This window comes from Crotalus tigris, unplaced genomic scaffold (assembly GCF_016545835.1).
Source record: "Crotalus tigris isolate CLP2741 ecotype Arizona unplaced genomic scaffold, ASM1654583v1 scf7180000024316.1084291, whole genome shotgun sequence".
Lineage (NCBI taxonomy): Eukaryota > Metazoa > Chordata > Lepidosauria > Squamata > Viperidae > Crotalus > Crotalus tigris.
Genome location: NW_024100488.1, coordinates 672905 through 691605, shown reverse-complemented (window position 1 = coordinate 691605; position 18701 = coordinate 672905). Strand labels below are relative to the sequence as shown.

General features: G+C 48.8%; 1 protein-coding gene across 6 annotated transcripts in view; it reads right to left on the bottom strand.

Annotated features, from left to right (window-relative positions):
- The window catches only part of NPAS1 (neuronal PAS domain protein 1), a 40317-nt gene that overhangs the window by 10868 nt on the left and 10748 nt on the right, over positions 1-18701 (bottom strand). For 5 of the 6 annotated variants that reach the window (XM_039325073.1, XM_039325074.1, XM_039325075.1 and 2 more), the window contains 3 exons: positions 17636-17874; positions 8484-8557; positions 3829-3918 (listed from right to left, as the gene is read on the bottom strand). In XM_039325073.1, the coding sequence (XP_039181007.1) occupies positions 3829-3918; positions 8484-8557; positions 17636-17874 (403 nt within the window). Of the gene's footprint in view, positions 1-3828; positions 3919-8483; positions 8558-10679; positions 10739-17635; positions 17875-18701 lie in introns of those variants that run through there. The other variant, XM_039325079.1, reaches the window with a different exon arrangement.

The window sequence follows — 18701 nt, the reverse complement described above, 5'->3', positions numbered from 1 at the left end:
CTGCTTCTAATAGCTGGCAGGGTTTCCAACGCTTCGTGCCCAGCTTCCATTGTGAGGTGGACAAACACATCTGGGGGAGGGAGGCCACTTGGCACAGCGCCTGGCGCTGCGTCGGCCCTCCAGCTCGCACAGATCCGAGTGCGAAAAGCCGCGGGCGCAACTGAGAGCGAGAGCAGCCCTCTGAGTGAGAGAGAGATAGAGAAAAAAAAAAGAGGCCGCTGGAAAAAGCAGCAGTGGGGCAAGAGAAATTGTTTATATTTATTTATTGATATCAATATCAATATATTTATACATTTGTTTACTTGGTTTCTGTAGCTGTCCGTTTCAGGAAATCCCTGGGCAGCTCACCATTTATTTTATTTATTTTATTTATGAGACTTATATACCGCTTTAAGTGCAAGCACTCTCTAAGCGGTGTACACCAGTAAGCAATGTATATATATATATTCTACATTGACCCCAACAATCTGGGTCCTCATTTTACCTACCTCGGAAGGATGGAAGGCTGAGTCAACCTTAAGCCGGTGAGATTTGAACCGCTGACCTGCTGAACACAGTCAGCTAAAGTGGCCTGCAGTACACCATTCAAAACACACAAAGGTAGTTCTTGACTTATGACCTCAACAGAGCCCCAAATTTTCTTGCTAAACGAGACACCCGTTAAGTAAGTGTCGCCCCGTTTTACAACCTTTCTAGCCATAGCTGTTAAATGAATCACTGCAGTTATTAAGCGAGTCACACGGCCGTGAAGTAAACACGGCTTCCCCACTCTCTTTGTTCCCCGGAAGGTCGCCCAAGGGCATCACGTGACCCCGGGACGCTGCAACCGTCATAAGGACGAGTCAGTTTGCCAAGCATCCGAATTTTGCTCACGTGACCGAGGGGAGGCTGCAATGGTCGTTAAGCGTGAAAAACGGTCCTAGGTCGCTTTTTGTCACTTTGTTCACTACACCAGTGTTTCCCAAACTTGACAATTTTAAGGCATGTGGACTTAACTCCCAGAATTCCACAGCCAGCAACGCTGGCTGTGGAATTCTGGGAGTTGAAGTCCACATGCCTTAAAATTGTCAAGTTTGGGAAACACTGCACTACACGAATGATTGTCGAGTCGAGGACTCCCTGTATTACAATTAAAATTTTAAGAAACCTAACAATGAAAAGCATCAGAGCAATTAAAAAAAAACATTAAAACGTCTAATTCGAAGGGCCCTTTGGGGGAAGGACGGGGGGGGAGGAGATGCCAATGGCCAGGAAGCCCGAAGAAAGGGGAGCTGGCGCAAAGGACGTCTCCGGAGCGCCTGGCGAGGTGGACGCGGAGGAGCGGAAGCGCCCGCCTGCCAGGTGGCTGGGCTCCAGCCTGGCATTGTCAGGTTGCTGGGCAGCCAGTAAGACATTCATTGCAGAATGCCCCTTTTCTCCCCGACACTCAGCTGTGCCTGCTTCTCCTGCACCCTCCCAACTGCCCCTACACACACACACACACACACACACCAGGCGCTTCCGGTCTTCCAGGGCAAGGCGCAGCGTCAAAGGCTGCCATCCCCGTGCCGGAGGGTTGCTCCGGGTCTGCAATCCACGCCGGGCGAGCAGTTGGAAGGGCCGATGTAGGCGCTCGCCCTGGGGCTCCGGGCGGGAATGGAGATGCACCTACCAGGCTGAGCCGGGCCGGCACCTCCCTCCCTCCCTCCCTCCCTCAATTGCCAGGCGCGGAGAGATGAGGTGGTCGGCAGATAAATTTAAGAAATAAATCAAGAAAACAAAACAGAACTGAATAGAAGGGTTAGGCTTGAAGAGATCGGTAGTCCTCAACCTAACAATGGTTTGTTTAGTGACCGAAGTTACAACAGTACCAGAAAAAGTGACCTATGACAATTTTTCACACACCTACGACTGTTGCAGCATTTCCATGGTGACGTGATCAAAATTCAGATGCTTGGCAAGTGACTCGTACTTATGGCCGGGTTTTCTTGCGTGTCCAGAAATGGCTCCCTCCCCCAGCCAGCCCTGGGAGGACGGCACGAATTCGGATGACCTCGGCGGAAGACCGCTTATCCTCCAGACGTCCTTCCCATGACTCACCCACCTCCTTAGCAGATGCCCCACATACTCTGCCAGGTGCCCCCTGGAACGAAACAGCTGTCACTCACACATCAGGCGCCATAACAGGGCGGGGGGGGCAGCCCAGGCAGGCACTCAGCTTCTGAAAGCGTCCTTTTCCCCCCTCCCCGTCCTTCGTTTCATCCCCCTCTAATTGCTTAAGGCAAGTGGGCGAGATGAAAGCCCCCCCCCCCCCACGGGCGATATTCGCCCGGTCTCACCTGCTTCTCAAGGTGAAAAGAAGAGAAAACAACCAAAAGAAGGAAAAGAAAAGAAGACGGTAGTAGATTGGAAGGGCAGCTAGGTGGCTTGTTCCCCCCCAAAAGTGAGAAGGGGGTTTCCAGTAGGGTCTTTTGGGACCCACAGGTGTTATTCAACGGCTGAAATGGCAGCTCACAAAAACCTTTTGCCTTTGAGTAAAAAAGGCCACCTGCAAAAGATGTGGCAACGTTCCTGATTTGTGTTTCCTGCAGACTAACACAGCTTTCCTCCTAAAAAAGCATCCACAGCACAGTGGAACTGTGTAGGGTCCACCGTGTTGCTAGCTTAACAACCGCAGTTATTCACTTAACAACCGTGGCGAGAAAGGTCGTAAAATGAGGCAAAACTCACCTAACAAATCTCTCACACAGCAACAGAAATTTGAGGCTCAATTGTGGCCGTTAAGTCGAGGACTACCCATAGTAGGAATGGCACCACAAATAGTCCAAGTTACAACCATCCATTCAACAGCCGTCTGAAGTTACAACAGCCTTGAAAAAAAGGACTTACAACTCAAACACAAGCGAAAAAGAAATGGGGGAGGGAATTGAGGAGGGGGACAATGCTCCCTTCCCAGAATTTGGATCTAAAGCAAATCTGGAATTAAAATCTGAAAGCCACCCCGGAAGGTTATTGACGGGCGAGAGCGACCGACCGGCTCACAAATGGTTACACACGCCGTCCCTTTTCAACTGCTGGTGTACCGGGGCTGATTTGCAAGGCAGATTTTTTTTTTCTTTGCGGAGGGGGTGTTTCTCCTGTGTGTTGAGCACTTCCATAATTCCCCCCCCATCTTTCTTCTTCAAATTCTCCCAAAAGAAAAAGGGGGGGGGGCGATAAACCTTAGCAAATGTCTCTCTGCCACGGCGATCAATCAATTCCTGCTCGGAAGGAACCGGCTGATCATCGATCATCAATTATCAGACGATGCCGCCTGTCTGGCGTCATTTCCAGTGGAGATAATTGCTGCGGCTCATTATGTATGTGGCGGAGCGGCTGGTGCGCCGAAAAACCAGACGAGACGGCGGATGTTCTGGGCACTCAGCAGGTGAGACCAAAGAGGACACGGAGGGCGTCAAAAGGGCGACTGGGCACGCCGGAGCGTTTGCCGGAAAAGCTTCCCGAATTACCAAGTTAATACCTGCATACTGCAGAACTCAAACGTTCCTACGGGTAGTCCTCGACTTACAATTGTTTGTTTGACAATGGTTCAAAGTTATGACAGCCTTGGAGAAAGTGATTTAGGACAGGGGTCCCCAACACTTGGGCCGTGGACCGGTACCAGGTTGTAGCATGCCAGCAAGCGGTCCGCACAAACAAGCAAAGCCCCATCCGTGGGATGCAGGCAGCACACAAAACCACGTACCTTCTGATCCGCAGAAAGACCTCTCCCCATGGAACTGGTGGTCCCTGGTGCCCAAAAGGTTGGGGGCCTCTAATTTAGGACCTGTAGTTGCAGGCAACACCTACCTGTGACAGGCCCAGGTAAATAGACACCGTCTCGGAGATGTAAAGGAATTTTCCCTCTTGATTCAGTGCAAAGACGAAGCCATCCAGGGACTGTGGAGCAAAGGAACACAATTCAACTGGGGTTGTGTGTAGGCAAAAAACCCCCCCCAAAAAACTGGTCTTGCCGGCAAGGCAATTCCCTCCTTTTCCACAGCAGAGAGAAAAGTCACATAATTTAAGGGAAAATCTGCAAGATTTTTATTTAGAAAAGTTCAGATGATTTGGCCCTACGGACCGGAAACGCTTCCCAAACTGAAGCGCCGAAATCCATCTCCAACAATGCAGAAAAGGCCATGCAAGCAGTCCTCAGTTTACGACTGGTTGCTTGGAGGCAAGAAGGATTAAGGAACTGGACTGGGATTAAATTGAAATGCTTTGGAAACGCTCTTTGCCTCTCTCCCAAGTAGCAGGAAGAAACTCAGCTCCTGTACCTCTTTTTTTGTTTGTTTGTTTGTGAACAGCAGAGTAAGTTTGCCACAGAAAGTCTCTTTGCCTTGTCATCCCCCCCCCCCATGACAAGCCCCATCTGGATTCTTTGAGAGGAAGGGCCCTTGCAAACATCTGGAAACTGATGCACAATATTGTTCCCTAGCTGGGTCTGCAAGGAAACCAGCATTAACCCTGGGACATGTATATCCGCCTTTATTTATGGCTGTTACAGCATTGTTACACTTCTAAGTCTTCTTTTTTGTTGCTTTTCTTTTTTCCTAACTTTTTCCCATGACTCTATTTGATCCATTTGAAAAATTCAATAAAGCTATATTAAAAAAAATGTTAAGTGATTTCTTGGGGATCCTCCAGAGGGAAGCTCCAGAGAAGCTGCAAAGGGAGAAGGGATGGGGGTGGGTGCAGAATAATCAAACAAACACACACACACCCTTCCAAATTGTTCCGGAAAGCAGGAAATTGCTCTCTTGGGCGCCCCACGGGGGAAGCCAGAAACGGCCCTTTGAATTTAACCATGGCAACTCATCCCCCACGCCAGGAAATTTGGCTTCTTAATCAACCCTCCGAAGCAGAGCCATGACCCTCCAAAGGCAAAGCCCCCCCCATCCCTCTTCCCTTTGGGGAAGTTACAAAATCAGCCCCAAAGCAGGAAAGATGAACATCCTGAACTCAGACCCCAAAGTTTTTCCAAGTTTGGAGACAAACCCCTCCGGGCACAAAGGAGAGTCTTGGCTCTGAAGGGTCACCCATAAGGGCATCTCCGTCCTTGCACAAGCGGAGACTGTGAATCAAGACAGCTGTGCACGGAGCTAGAGGGCGCTGCTAATGAATTGCCCTGGGATCTGGGTTCAAATCTTCAGAGAGATGGAAGGAGGGTTTTTTTTCCCTACCAGTCACTTGGTTGGGAAAATAATCTTGCAGGGGACCTTTAATGTAATGAAATTAATTTCTGTCAGTCCATCTGTCCATCTATCTATCTATCTATCTATCTATCTATCTATCTATCTATCTATCTATCTATCTATCTATCTATCTCTATCATCTCTCTCTCTTTATCATCTTTATCACATATCTATCTCTGTCTGTCTATCATCTATTTATCTCTATCAACTCTCTCTCTATCCATCCTATTTCTATCTGTCTATTTCACTGTCTCTATTTGTATCTATATCTTGTCTATCCTATTTGTGTCTATCTATCATCTATCATTTATCTATCATACATCTCTCATCTCTCAATCCTATTTCTGTTTATCTGTCTATATGTCCATCACTGTCTGTCTACCCTATCTATCTGTCTGTCCATCCGTCCATCCGTCCGTCCATCATCTATGTAACTATCTCTATCATCTCTCTCTATCATCTTTATCACCTTTCTATCTCTGTCTGTCTGTCTATCATCTATTTATCTCTATCAACTATCTATCTATCTATCTATCTATCTATCTATCTATCTATCTATCTATCTATCTATCTATCTATCTATCTATCTATCTATCATTTCCTTAATTCTTTTCACAGATAACCCAAGGCAGCAAACATATCCAACACACCTTCCTCCACCTATTTTACCCACCAAAACAACCCTGTGAGGTGGGCTGGGCTGTAAGAGAGGGACTGACTCAAGATCACGCCTCCGCCTTTCTTGCCTGTGGCGGGACTTGAACTCGCCATCTCCCACATTCTAGACTGGTGCCTTAACCAGACCAAGCCTCCTTCTGCTTGCTCATCTCCAGTCAATCTCAGTGGGGCCGTCCCCAATCCCCTCCTAATAAAAAGGGGGGGGAAGCCTGAGGATCCCCTCCCTTTTCTATCCTCCTCAGCAGCCCAGGGAGACATGCCCATCCTTTGGTGTCAACCGTTTAATTGCTGCGCCAATGACCTCTGAGCATACTTGATGACTGGGGGGGGGGGGGGAAGCAATTTTATCTGTCAGCAGTAATTAACATGTCTGAACATTAACCCGGCTGTCGGTGCCTTTAATTCCCCGCAGTTCCTCTCCCACGGCTCCACTGCAAAAGTGCCAAAGCATTTCCTCAGTGTCACCTGTTGCACGGGACCCTCACCTTGCGCAGGGGCCGGGCAGTGGGTGACAAAACGAAGGACCCCCCCACCTCCCCTGGTGGCCCTGCTGGAGAGGCAGATTTCCATAGAACCTGCTTTCGAAGTCTGGCAGATAAAATTTCTTTCCGTGACCTACGCAGAAAGCGCCCGGTTTCTTTTTAAGCGACGGAGAATTGGCAGACCCCAAAGCCATGTCTCACCACACAAAAACAAATGGGGTAGGCAACCTTGGCTCTTTTATGACTCGTGGACTTCAACTCCCAGAATTCCTGAGCCAGCATGGCTCAACTTGGAAACCTCTCCTTTTCCCTCAGCATGGCTGGCTCAGGAATTCTGGGAGTTGAAGTCCACCAGTCATAAAAGAGCCAAGGTTGCCTACCTCTGGCCTAGGCCTAGGCCGCTTTATGACTCGTGGACTTCAACTCCCAGAATTCCTGAGCCAGCATGAGGGAACTATGGCCCCCTCATGACTCGTGGACTTCAACTCCCAGAATTCCTGAGCCAGCATGGCTCAGCTTGGAAACCTCTCCCTTTCCCCTAAATATGGCTGGCTCAGGAATTCTGGGAGTTGAAGTCCACGAGTCATAAAAGAACCAAGATTGCCTTCCCCTGTAGATAAGACCTCCACTTACAGCCGTTCGCTTACTGACTGTTCCAAATTACAGCGGCACTGAAAAAAAGGGACATGTTTTTCCACACGACCGTCGCAACATCCCCGGGTCACACGACCCAAATTCAGGCGCTGGGCAATTGACTCGTACTTATGACGGTCGTAGTGTCCTGGGAGCATGTGATCCCCTTTTACGACCTTCGGGCAAAGCAAAGTCAAAGGGGGGAAAGCCAGATTGGCTTAACAACCCTGTTACTGACTGAACAACTGCGGTGATCTGCTTAACAAGACATGTGGCAAGAACGGTCGTAAAATGAGACAAAATCCACTTCATTGTCTCACTTATCAATGGAAATTTAGAGCTCAGTCGAGGACGGCCTGTATGTCTCCTTCAGAAATGCAGGCGGGGTCCTCATTTCAACCCTGAGCTATAAATATTCTCCTTTCCTAGGGTGGGAAACTCCCCCCCCCACCCAGCCCAGGATCCAACAGGAAAACGGTGGTGCAAAGAGAAGCCCCCAGCAGCTTCCAGAACCTCTGCAATAATTGGGGAGGGGTTTTCTGCCTTCGGCCGGAAGAGAAAGCAAAAGTTTCCTGCCTGCCATCTGTTCACCAGTCTTCCCACACACCCAGGGCCAAATCGAATTGCTTCCCAATAAATCTGCATTAGCTCCTGTAAAGGGGCTGGCGGAGGCGGCCGGCGACACTGGGGGGCCAGGGAAGAAATCTATTTCAGAAGGGACCCCCCACCTGGCCGAGCTGCCAAACCAGGTTAGGGCCTCGGTTTCCCTCTGTGCCGAGGCTGGAGCAAAGCCCCTAACTCAATTGGTCCCCTCGCCTACCACACCTCCCTGGCTCTCTGTACCTGCATCGACCGCGGGCTAATTAAGTTCCCTCAAGGGAGGGAGGGAGGGAGGGAGGGGTTCCCCCCACCCCCAAACCCAGCCTGGCTGAACCAGCCGAGCCCAGAGCCATTTCCTGAAGGCAGAATTTCTGGGTCTGGAGGGAGAAGGAGGTGGGGGGCTTGGGGGTCTGGAGGGATCCGTGGCCAGCCTCAGTTGCCCATCGGAAACTTTGCTGGAGAGTGGCAGGAACCAGGAAATAAGGCCTCGGAGCCGCTCCTTTGTGTTCCTGTGCTACCTTCACAATTTGCACACTTGATGCGCACAGAGGCAGAGGTGTGGAGGCTCGCATTCCTGTCTAGAGTTAACTGAAGATTTATTTATTGATTTGGTTTGCACAGTCCTCAAGTTATGACTGGTTGCTTAAAGATGGTTCAAACTTATGACAGAGGGAGGCAGGGAAGGGATGGAGAAGGAAGAAAGGGAGGGAGGGAGGGAGGGAGGGAGGGAAGGAAGGAAGGAAGGAAGGAAGGAAGGAAGGAAGGAAGGAAGGAAGGAAGGAAGGAAGGAAGGATTCAGACAGAGAGAGAGGGAGGGAGGAACTTATTCTGGCGCCTTGGTGAACCCAGCCTGGAGGACACAAAGCGGACTTACCTGCAGGATGTGGCCCCCTAAGTGCTTTTCAAAGAGCTCCGTCAGCAGCGTGTTCATATTTCTCCGACCAGAAGCTGGAGAGAAACCAAGATCTCAGCGTCAGCAAGGAGGATCCAGTGTGGCCACCCTCCCGCTCAGCTTCTTGGGGCCATGAAGCCTGAGAGATCCCTTGCTATGGGCTGGATCAGGCTAGGAGGAATCAACGCTCCTGTGATATCTGCTCGCTCATTCATTCATTCGTTCGTTCAATTTATATGCCTACTCTGCTTCTCTTCTCCAAGTTAGGCCTCAGATTCCAAACCTCAGCTCAGAGTTGGAGGATCCTAAACAGTAGATATAAATATACAGATAGATTGATTGATAAGATAGATACAGATAGATAGATAGATAGATAGATAGATAGATAGATAGATAGATAGATAGATAGATAAGATAGACACAGATAGATAGATGATATATTATAGATAAGATGGCAATAGATTAGAGAAGACAGAGAAGATTAGATAGATATATAGATATAGATAGATAATACTGTAGATAGATAGATAGATATAGATAGATACATATAGAGAGATAGAGATAGATAGATGATAGATTATATATGATAGATAGTGATAGATTAGATAAGATAGAGAAGATTAGATAGAGATAGATAGATAGATAGATAGATAGATAGATAGATAGATAGATAGATAGATAGATAGATAGAGATGATAGATGTGGGTTAATTTGATCCAGGAATATCTAGAGAAGGAACGAATAAACAGGGCTTTTGGCTGGTGTCTGTGAAGGAGGGTCTCTGGCCAGGACCCTTACCTAGGACGAGGGGGGGCAGAGGCAAAGGAAGGCACTACATTTGGGGGATAGAACAGGAGGGAGAAAGAAGGGGGGAGGACAGGATGAGCCATTGTGTCCTGCGCATTCCTGCCAGACGAGAGGCGAATACTTACCAGCCCGGCATTCAGGCATTCACGAGAGACCCCCGATCAAGCTGAAAAGCTCCACAGCCCCTAAGTTAACCTTTCCTGAAGCCTCACCGTGCCCCCCCCACAACTGGCTGGGGGCCAAGCAGGGGAAGGAAGGTGGGCTCAAAGGGACCCACACGTGTGCGGAATGCCAAACAGGGCGCATGCTTTGATCCACAGTGGAGTCCGGAGCTCTTTCCTGATGGCATCTCCGATGTTTCTATGGCACAACTGCCTGTTCAGAAGTTCCAAAGAGTTTGCGGGCTGTTTTGTTTCTTATTTATTTGTGCGTTCGTTTATTAGTAAAAAAAATTTTAGGTGGTTAAGCCCACAGTTGGAATCCTGCGTCCAGCTTTCGTCGCCACGCAACAGAAAAGAAGTTAAGACTCTGGAGAAAGTGTAGAGAAGAGCAACCAAGATGATCAAGCAGGGGTGCCCAAGCTTGGCCGTTTTAAGACTTGTGGACTTCAACTCCCAGAATTCCCCTGGCTGGGGAATTCTGGGAGTTGAAGTCCACAAGTCTTCAAGTGGCCAAGCTTGGACACTCCTGTGATTAAAGGGGCTGGAAGCTAAACCATACAATGAATAATTGAGGGAACTGGGAATGTCTGGTCTCATAAAGATAAGAACTAGGGGGGACATGATAGCATCCTGCGGTATTTGAGGGGGTTTCCCAGAAAAAAGGGGGTCCACCTGTTCTCCAAAGCGGACAAGAAGCAACGGATGGAGACTAATCCAAGGAGAAAAACAACCTAGAACTAAGGAGGAATTTCCTGAGAGTGAATGAATGAATCGATGGAACGGCTTCCCTCTTAACAATTGCACTGGTTCATTTAACAACGGTGGACAGAAAGGGCGTAAAAATGGGGCTCACTTCCCAAAAGTTTCCCCTAACTCACTTCCCAACTGTCTCGCTTAGCAATGGAAGTTTTGGGCTGAATCGGGGGTTGTAAGTCAAAGACAACCTGTAGCTAGAAGCTAACCCCAAAGTTCGCTTTAGACAGCTTTAGACATGGGGTGGAAACAGCCCCAGTCTTTTGAGGCAACTGGTTTTCCAAGGGGAAAAAAAAAAAACAAAAAATAAAAATCATATTTTTTCCTCTTCTCTCTCTCTCTCTCTCTCTCTCTCTCTCTCTTTCTGTCTTTTTAAATCACTGTGGCAGCTTCGGAGATGCCATTTCAGAACAGTTATCTGTACGAATTTACTTGTAACTAACAAACAGAGACCTACTTGACAGACAATCGGGAACAATACCAGTCCCGCTAATTGCTGCAATTTCCTCTGTCATTTTCTTTAATTCCTTCATTTTTCCTCTCTGGAAATAACCCCACAGGTCAGACAGAATGCTCCTATAATTAAAAGCATTTAATGCAAGAATTAGAAAGCTGCTCACATTATGGGGAAGGGAACGGGGCAGAAGCTGGGGGGGGCATATTGTTAATCCCCCCCATCCCACCCTCTTTTAAAGTTTGCAATTTGCCAGCTTTTTAAACAGTTTTTTCAACAACAAAAAAAGAAAGACAAGAAAGAAAGAAAGAAAGAAAGAAAGGACAGAAAAAAGAAAAAGAAAGAAAGAAAGAAAGAAAGAAAGAAAGAAAGAAAGAAAGAAAGAAAGAAAGAAAGAAAGAAAGAAAGAAAGAAGAGAGAGATAGAGAGACGGGAAAAAAATAAATTGGAAAAAAAGAGGGTTTCCCCCCTTCCTGTTTTTGGTTTTTTTTTTCAACCGAAGAAGCCCACAGCATTCCTGAAAAGGCAAAATGTCAGGAAAATGGGGAAATGAAACCCCTGGAATGTCAACCCTGCCTGATGACGTCATCTGGCCAAGGTTGCAGATCTGCATGACGTCATCAGGATACGTGGGACTTGTGATGGGGGGGATCAACACCTGCCGTTATGATTGGCACGCAGAGCAAATGAATTTGCCTGTCAATAAATGCAACTTTGATCCCTATGTGAGCAGCTTTCTAATTCTTGCATTAAATGCTTTTAATTATAGGATCAAACACAGACACGAAATGCAACAGGAGATTCTCCTGAGAGTGGGTGGGCTTTATTTTAAACCAAGGGTCCCCAAATTTGTCCACTTGAAGACTTGTGGACTTCAACTCCCAGAATTCGTCAGTCAGTACGCTAGCAAAAATTTACGATGTGTGGACTACATCTCACAGAGCTAGCTGGGGAATTCTGGGAGTTGAAGTCCACAACTCTTCAAGTGGCCACGTTTGGCAACTATAAATTTAAATAATTATAAGGAAAGAATGAGAAAACATCTTCCACTGAAGAAGGATGTTTTTTTCTCCTAAGTACTGGGGTGGGGAACCTTGGCTCTTTTATGACTTGTGGACTTCAATTCCCAGAATTCCTGAGCCAGCCGTGTTGAGGAGAAAGGGAGAGGTTTCCATGCTGAGCCATGCTGGCCCAGGAATTCTGGGAGTTGAAGTCCACCAGTCATAAAAGAGCCAAGGTTGCCTACCCCTGTCCTAAGAGGTATTTCTCCCATCTGGAAATAAATATTTAAATATAGTGGGCGTGTTCAGGTCATCCTTGACTTACAACCATTCATTAAATGACTACTTGAAGATACAACAGCGCTGAAAAAAAGGGACTTATGACCATTTTTCACACGACCACTGCAGCGTCCCTGTGGTCACGTGATCAAAATTCGGACACTTGGCAACCGGCTCACATGTATGACAGTTGCAGCCTTTGGGATCAGCTGATCACTATTTCTAATCTTCCCATCCAGGTTCCCTCGAGCAAAGTCAACAGGGGAGGCTGGACTCACTTAACAGCCACAAATTCACTTAACAACTGCAACTGATTTGCCGAACAACCGCGGCGAAAAGGGTTTGTAAATTCGGGCGCCACTCACTTAGCAAGGGATCGCTTTGCTTAGCGAGGGAAATCCCTATCCCGATTGTGGTGGTAAGTTGAGGACTGCCTGTGATTATCCGTGAACGAACGAAAGGGGTGACCGCTATAAACTGACCAACTTTCCTTCGAGTACTCTAGGAAGGACCGAGCGAGAAAAATTAAGCAACGCGCACTCTGAAAAAAGTAAAATAACCGGAAAAGATGAAAGAGTCTAGAGGCCGAATGCTGGACCCTGTACAAAAGGCTGTGCCATGAAGATGCATTTGAACCCCTGGGGCTCCCTACTCCAATGGAGGGTCCAGGCCCCTCACCCCCAACCCCAAGGGGAAGAAGCATTCAGAGGGTTAACGTCAAAATCCGGTGAGATTATCCAAGCTGCGACACGGCGCGCGGCCGGCTCGGCGTAATCACCGAATTCTTTCCCCCAAGCGCGTAATTATATGGGAGAATAAAGCCGCCAGCAAGACCATGGATGATGGGCCCACAGCTGCAGCCCTTTCTTCCCAGCCAGGCTGTAGCGGAGTGAGCTGCAGCTGAGAGGCAAAAGAGCAAGGTTGGCAGAGTTTACGGGAATCACGGGGAAGGGACCGTGGAGGTCTTCTAGTCCAACCCCCTGCTCAAGCAGGAGACGGGAAAAGGGATGGAGGTGGGGAGAGCAGGATCGATCCTACGTATGGTTCTGGAGGTCATAGGGGCCTCTGCTGGCTAGTCAGAAGCCGAGGGTTGCATTCACCGTAAACCTTGCAACCCTCTTTAAGGGAACTGTAGTGGAATGTGGTCTGGATTCCCAGGAGGGAAGGGCTGCTTACCGGAGGGCAAAGTGGCAGCAGAGCTCGGAATGGCTGGTAGGGAGGAAGAGGGTCCAACGGCCCCTCCCTAGCAGTTTCCAGGATACATCTATAGTTATACAAATAGTTTCTTTAGGGTCACGGTGCTCTTGGAGCTGGGTGGTTTTCTTGCAGACATTTCATAACCCAACTAAGTTACATCAATATTGCTAGGAAGGAGTGGGGTTTGTGAAGGAGGAGGAGGAGGAGGAGGAGGAGGAGGAGGAGGTTGACTGTGGGGTCCTTGGTGATCTCTGAGCTTGGTGGTTTCCTTGCAGACGTTTCATTACCAAACTAGGTAACATCATCAGTTCTAGGTGGGAAAGGAAGAGAAGGAGAGGAGAAAGACGGAAATGTGGCACAGTTTGGCACTGGTGGGCTCCTAGCTTGGCAGTCAGGCCATCGATGCCATGGGGCATGGATGAACAGCCTGCTTTTCACACAGTCCTTACACGGCTGTTTGTTTTGTTCCACGCTTCGCGCCGCCCAGCCAGTCCTTCAGCCTCCTCTGCTTGTTCCACCTTGCCTTCCTTCACCCAGACGTGTCCTGCTGCCGGCTCCGGGTGCGAGAGACATCGCACACCCTGCCCATACCAAGCAAGCTGCATCAATCAGGCTAAGTGGCTGGCCTGGATGGGAGCCAAGTTGAGCGAGTCAACCTCTCCACCCACGTTCCCCTCCTTTCCGACAGCCCAAATCTGGGGCAGGGGGTGTGTGTGTGTGAGTGGAGTTGCAGGGAAGGATCCCCGAGTGGTTTACTCGTCGGGGTGGTCTGGGCTGCCAGTTGAGAAAAGGTGGAAAGCAGCACCCCACAACTCTGCATGAGCTCCGTAGGGTCAGGCGACCTTGCCAGAGGACCAGCGTTGTGGTGAAAGCTGCATTAGGACGTCCCAAAGATGCTTTTTCACGAGGGAACTGGACTTCCTTGTTTTTCTTTGAAGACATTTCGCTTCTCATCCAAGAAGCTTCTTCAGCTCTGACTGGGTGGTGGGGAAATGGAAGGATTTATATCCGCACCATCCAGTCAGAACTGAAGAAGCTTCTTGGATGAGAAGCGAAACGTCTTCAAAGAAAAACAAGGAAGTCCAGTTGCCTCCTGAAAGAACATCTTTGGGATAACTATGGCCTGGATGACTGAGATTTTCCACAGACATCTACATTATGAGGACATTTCACAGCGAGAAGAAATGGAGAAAAATTCTCCTTAGTTCCAGGTTGCTTCTCGCCTCGATAAGTTCCCATTGGTTGCTTCTTGTGTTGAGTTCAGGTGCTTTGGAGAACAGGTGGACCCCCTTTTCTGTATGGCAGCCCCTCAAATCTTGGAGCCCGGCTATCACGTCTCCCTAGTCTTTCTTTTCAATCAACTAGCCATTCCTAATTCCTTCAAATATTCTTCGTATATATTTTATCCTCCAGTCCCCCCAGTCATCTTGGTTGCTGTTCTCGGCACTTTTTCCAAAGTCCTGACCTCTTTTTCTCACAGTGACGAAGAAGAGGAAGAAGGACACACCGCTAAAAATTCAACTGGGCCAGCCACGTCCATCGCGATCCTAATCGTTTGGAGATCGAAACGCCCACGTGGACCTCTTTTTCAACTTTATAAGAGGGCTCCAAAATCTTTGTCTTTTTCAAGATCCAAACGAGGAAGCCAGGATTGAAATGACTCTGAAACAGTCTCTTCAAGGTGGGGATGATAGATTGAAGCATCTGGGACTCATACTGCTTCGACGCGCAAACAGATCTATACGCACGTGGAACAAACGTGCTCGCTTCCCTGCCCCTTCCCATCAGTTGCTTCATGAGATATTCAGCAATTAACAAATGCAAGTTGACCTCAACTGACGACCGTTCGTTTAGCGACCGTTCAAAGTTACAACGGGACTGAAAAAGATGACTTACGACTGGTCCTGGCATTTACGACCCCCGCAACAACCCCAGGATCACGTGATCAAGATTTGGGCATTTGGCAACCATGCGTTTACTTACATTTATTTATTTATTTACGTACATGCATTTATCTATTTATATCCTGCTTTTATTATTTTGACAGGTATTTATGACACGTTGGTCAAATTTTGGATCATGAGCGGAGTTTGCATGTGAGGGAATTTAAAAAAAAAAAAAAAGTCAAAGGGATGTGGCTTTATTGTGTGGCTCATCTTGACTTTTCTGACTACCCTGGAAAACGCTTCTGGATCTGCCCTGCGGCCCTTCACCAGATCCCTAAAAGGACCGTCCATTTCAGCTCCAGACCCATCCCATATTTCGTATGGTTTTGCTTTTCTCTCTTGCCGAGTCCCCCGCAAGAGTGAAGTGACTCCGGGAAAAGCGGAATTAAAAAAAAACAGGCTCCATTTTCCTTGTCAAATTAGGGGCAATTTGAACAATTGTTCTCCCTCCAGAGGTTTAATAAAGCAGTGACTGATTAATCAGCATGACCTTAATCGGGTTTTCCACCCCCACCCCCCTAACAAAGTCCCAGGAAGAGACTCGCTGTGGGAAATTGAAAAAACCCCAAAACAAAACCCTGCTGCTAATCCTGCTAATGCAATTGATTAGGACCTTGCCCCCCCCACCCCAGACAGAGAGGGTAATTAAGGGGGGGAGCGCTGGCCGATAACTCTCTGCAGTCTGTGTGTGTTTGTGTGTTTATGTGTGTAGGTGGAAGACTGCAGTCATGCAAGATATAAAATGATGATACTTTGGTTCCAGCAAAGGAAGGAAGGAAGGAAGGAAGGAAGGAAGGAAGGAAGGAAGGAAGGAAGGAAGGAAGGAAGGAAGGAAGGAAGGAAGGAAGGAAAACCACCAGCAGATGCTGACTGAGCTAGGACATTACTCTTAAATATTATAGACAAACATTCTTGGAATAGTGGCATAATGGTGAATAAGCAGCCCCTGACTTCTCCCAAAATTCTTCTTGAAAAACCTCTGCCCACCACGTCTTATGATAACAATTCATCCTGCCTGGCATATTTCCTTTCAACTGGTCAAAGAGGCCAAGCCTTTTTCTCCGGGACCCCTTTCATACAAGCTTCTAGTCCTCATTGTAAAAACGCAAACACATGAAGCGGCAGGCATCCTTCCCCCGATCAAGCCCCTCTTTTATGGGGCAAAATACTTGAGCCATTTTGGACCCCAACCTGTTTTTAAACTGGGACACCAGATCCCCAGATTCAGGAGAGCACAGCTACCCCCAGTTTTAAGAAGTTGTTTGCAGCCTCCATTTTGCAAAGGCAACCATGACGAAGATGAGTTCCTTGCAGATTTGGGGTGCCTCCCCCCCACCTGAGCTGGGGTGGAAAGAGAGAGTAAGAGAGGAACAAAATGCCTCCCCCCTCTCCCCCAGACCCATCTCCTTTAGTGCTGGAATCTGCTGTTGAAAAGGGGGGGGTATGAAGGGAGGGCTCCCCCCTCCCAGCCCATCTCCCCCAAAACAATAGGCAGATGTTATCCCTATTGCTCAGCACCCTCGTTATTGGGCTGGTAATTACCCCGGAGCTAATGATAGTAATCAGAAAATGCCGCAAGCCGTATTCTTCCCCGGCAGTTAATTTATTTAATTACACATTTTGAAGCGGTATTATTTAAATGGCGATTTATTGCCTGGCTAATCAATGCTATTTTGCCTGGGTAAGGGGCTGTGGGCAGGCGGGTCGGGGCGGTGGGCTGCGCTGCCTGTGTGCTGGAATGGAGCATTCAGTTGGCCGGGCTGAGAGGTGCTGGGCAGGGGGCTGGATTAGATGGTCTCCGAGGGTCCCCATTCTGTGATTTCTCTCCCTAATAATTTACAAATTGTGAAGAAAGAGGCTGGACAACCGGTCCTCGACTTAACAGCAGTTCATTTAGTGACCGTTCAAAGTTACAACGGCACCAAAAAAAGTGACTTACGACCATTTTTTTCACTTAACGACCGTTGCAGCACCCCCAGGGTCACCTGATCAAAATTCAGATGTTTGGCATCTGATTCATATTTATATTAATAACATGGACCGAACTGGGGGTGCAAAGCGGTGAATGGTTAAGGCAGGGAGGGGGTCTTTTAGAAGAGGCGACAACGTGTCGGCTGGTGTGTGTTTGTGTGTATCCGTTTCCTCCGTTCAGTTGTGTCCAGTTCTCAGAGACTGCTTGGATGAGCCCCTGCAGTTTCCTTGACAAGTTTGGTTTAGAAGTAGTTTGCCTTTGCCTCTTTCCTAGGGCTCAGGAGGGGTGGCTGACTCAAGTTTACCCCGCTGACTTTGTGTCCAGAGCAGGACTAGAATTCAGGACCTCTCAGATTCTTGCCTGGTGCCTTCACCAGGACACCAACCTGGCTCTCGTTTTCATTTTGCTTGCAATAAAGGCTGGGCTTTCCCTCCAGTTCCCCTCAGCTCCCCCGCCCGGGTTGCCCTCCGTCCAAGCTCCCCCGTGGTCAGTGCCCATCCCCCTCCCATCCTGCCCCCTGCACCACAGGGCACTGCCCCCCCCCAAGGAGTGCCCGACACCCACCGTTGCCTGCCGGGGCCGGGCCCTCTGCCCGCAGGGTCCAGGGTGGGTCGCCGTGGAGGGCGAAGTGGCGCATCTTCAGGTAGGTGATGGTGAGCCGGACGATGGAGGCCTTGTCCAGCTGGCTGGTGATGGCACCGGGCAGGGGCAATAGTTTTGCCAGTTCATAGAACTCAAAGTTCTCCTTGCCTCGGCGGGAGCGAGCTGCGTTGCGGGATTTTTCCTTCCGTAGAGCCTGCAGGCTGGAAGGAAGAAAGGAAGAGAGGGAGGAAGGAATGAGTCAGACAAGGAGGGAGGGAGGAAAAGAAGGAAGAAAGGAAGGAAGGAAGGGAGGAAGGAAGGAAGGAAGGAAGGAAGGAAGGAAGGAAGGGAAGAAGGAAGGAAGGAGTCAGACAAGGAGGGAGGGAGGGAGGAAGGAAGGAAGGAAGGAAGGAAGGGAGTGAGTCAGAAAGGGAGGAAGGAAGGAAAAATAGAGAAGGAAGGAAGGAAGGAAGGAGTCAGATAAGGAGGGAGGGAGGGAGGAAGGAAGGGAGTGAGTCAGAAAGGGAGGAAGGAAGGAAAAATAGAGAAGGAAGGAAGAAAGGAAGGAAGGAAGGAAGGAAGGAAGGAAGGAAGAAAGACAGGGAGGGAGGGAGGGAGAGAGGGAGAGAGGAGAAATAGAGAAGAGAGGAAAAGGAGGAAGGAAGGAAGGAAGGAAGGAAGGAAGGAAGGAAGGAAGGAAGGAAGGAAGGAAGGAAAAGAGGGAGACAGGCATCAAGGAAAGTGGGTTGAGCTGAGGGAGAATGGGAGTTCTCCAACTCCCATGCACCCCAGCCAGTACTCTCCGGGATGATGGGAGCTGTAGTCCAAGTCTAGCTAGGCAGGTGCCAGTCCCGAGACCCAGGAATTTAAACACGGGCATCATAAATCTGTCAAACTTTTTCACTGAACATTTGACCCAAAACACCCCCTCAACAACTGGAAAGGTAGGAGAGTTGGGGGCTCTTTCTCCTGCCCCCCCCTGGTGCCCCCTTTTGTCCATACAAACCAGAAAGGCCCATCCGGGGTACCCAAGACGGGTGCCTACAAC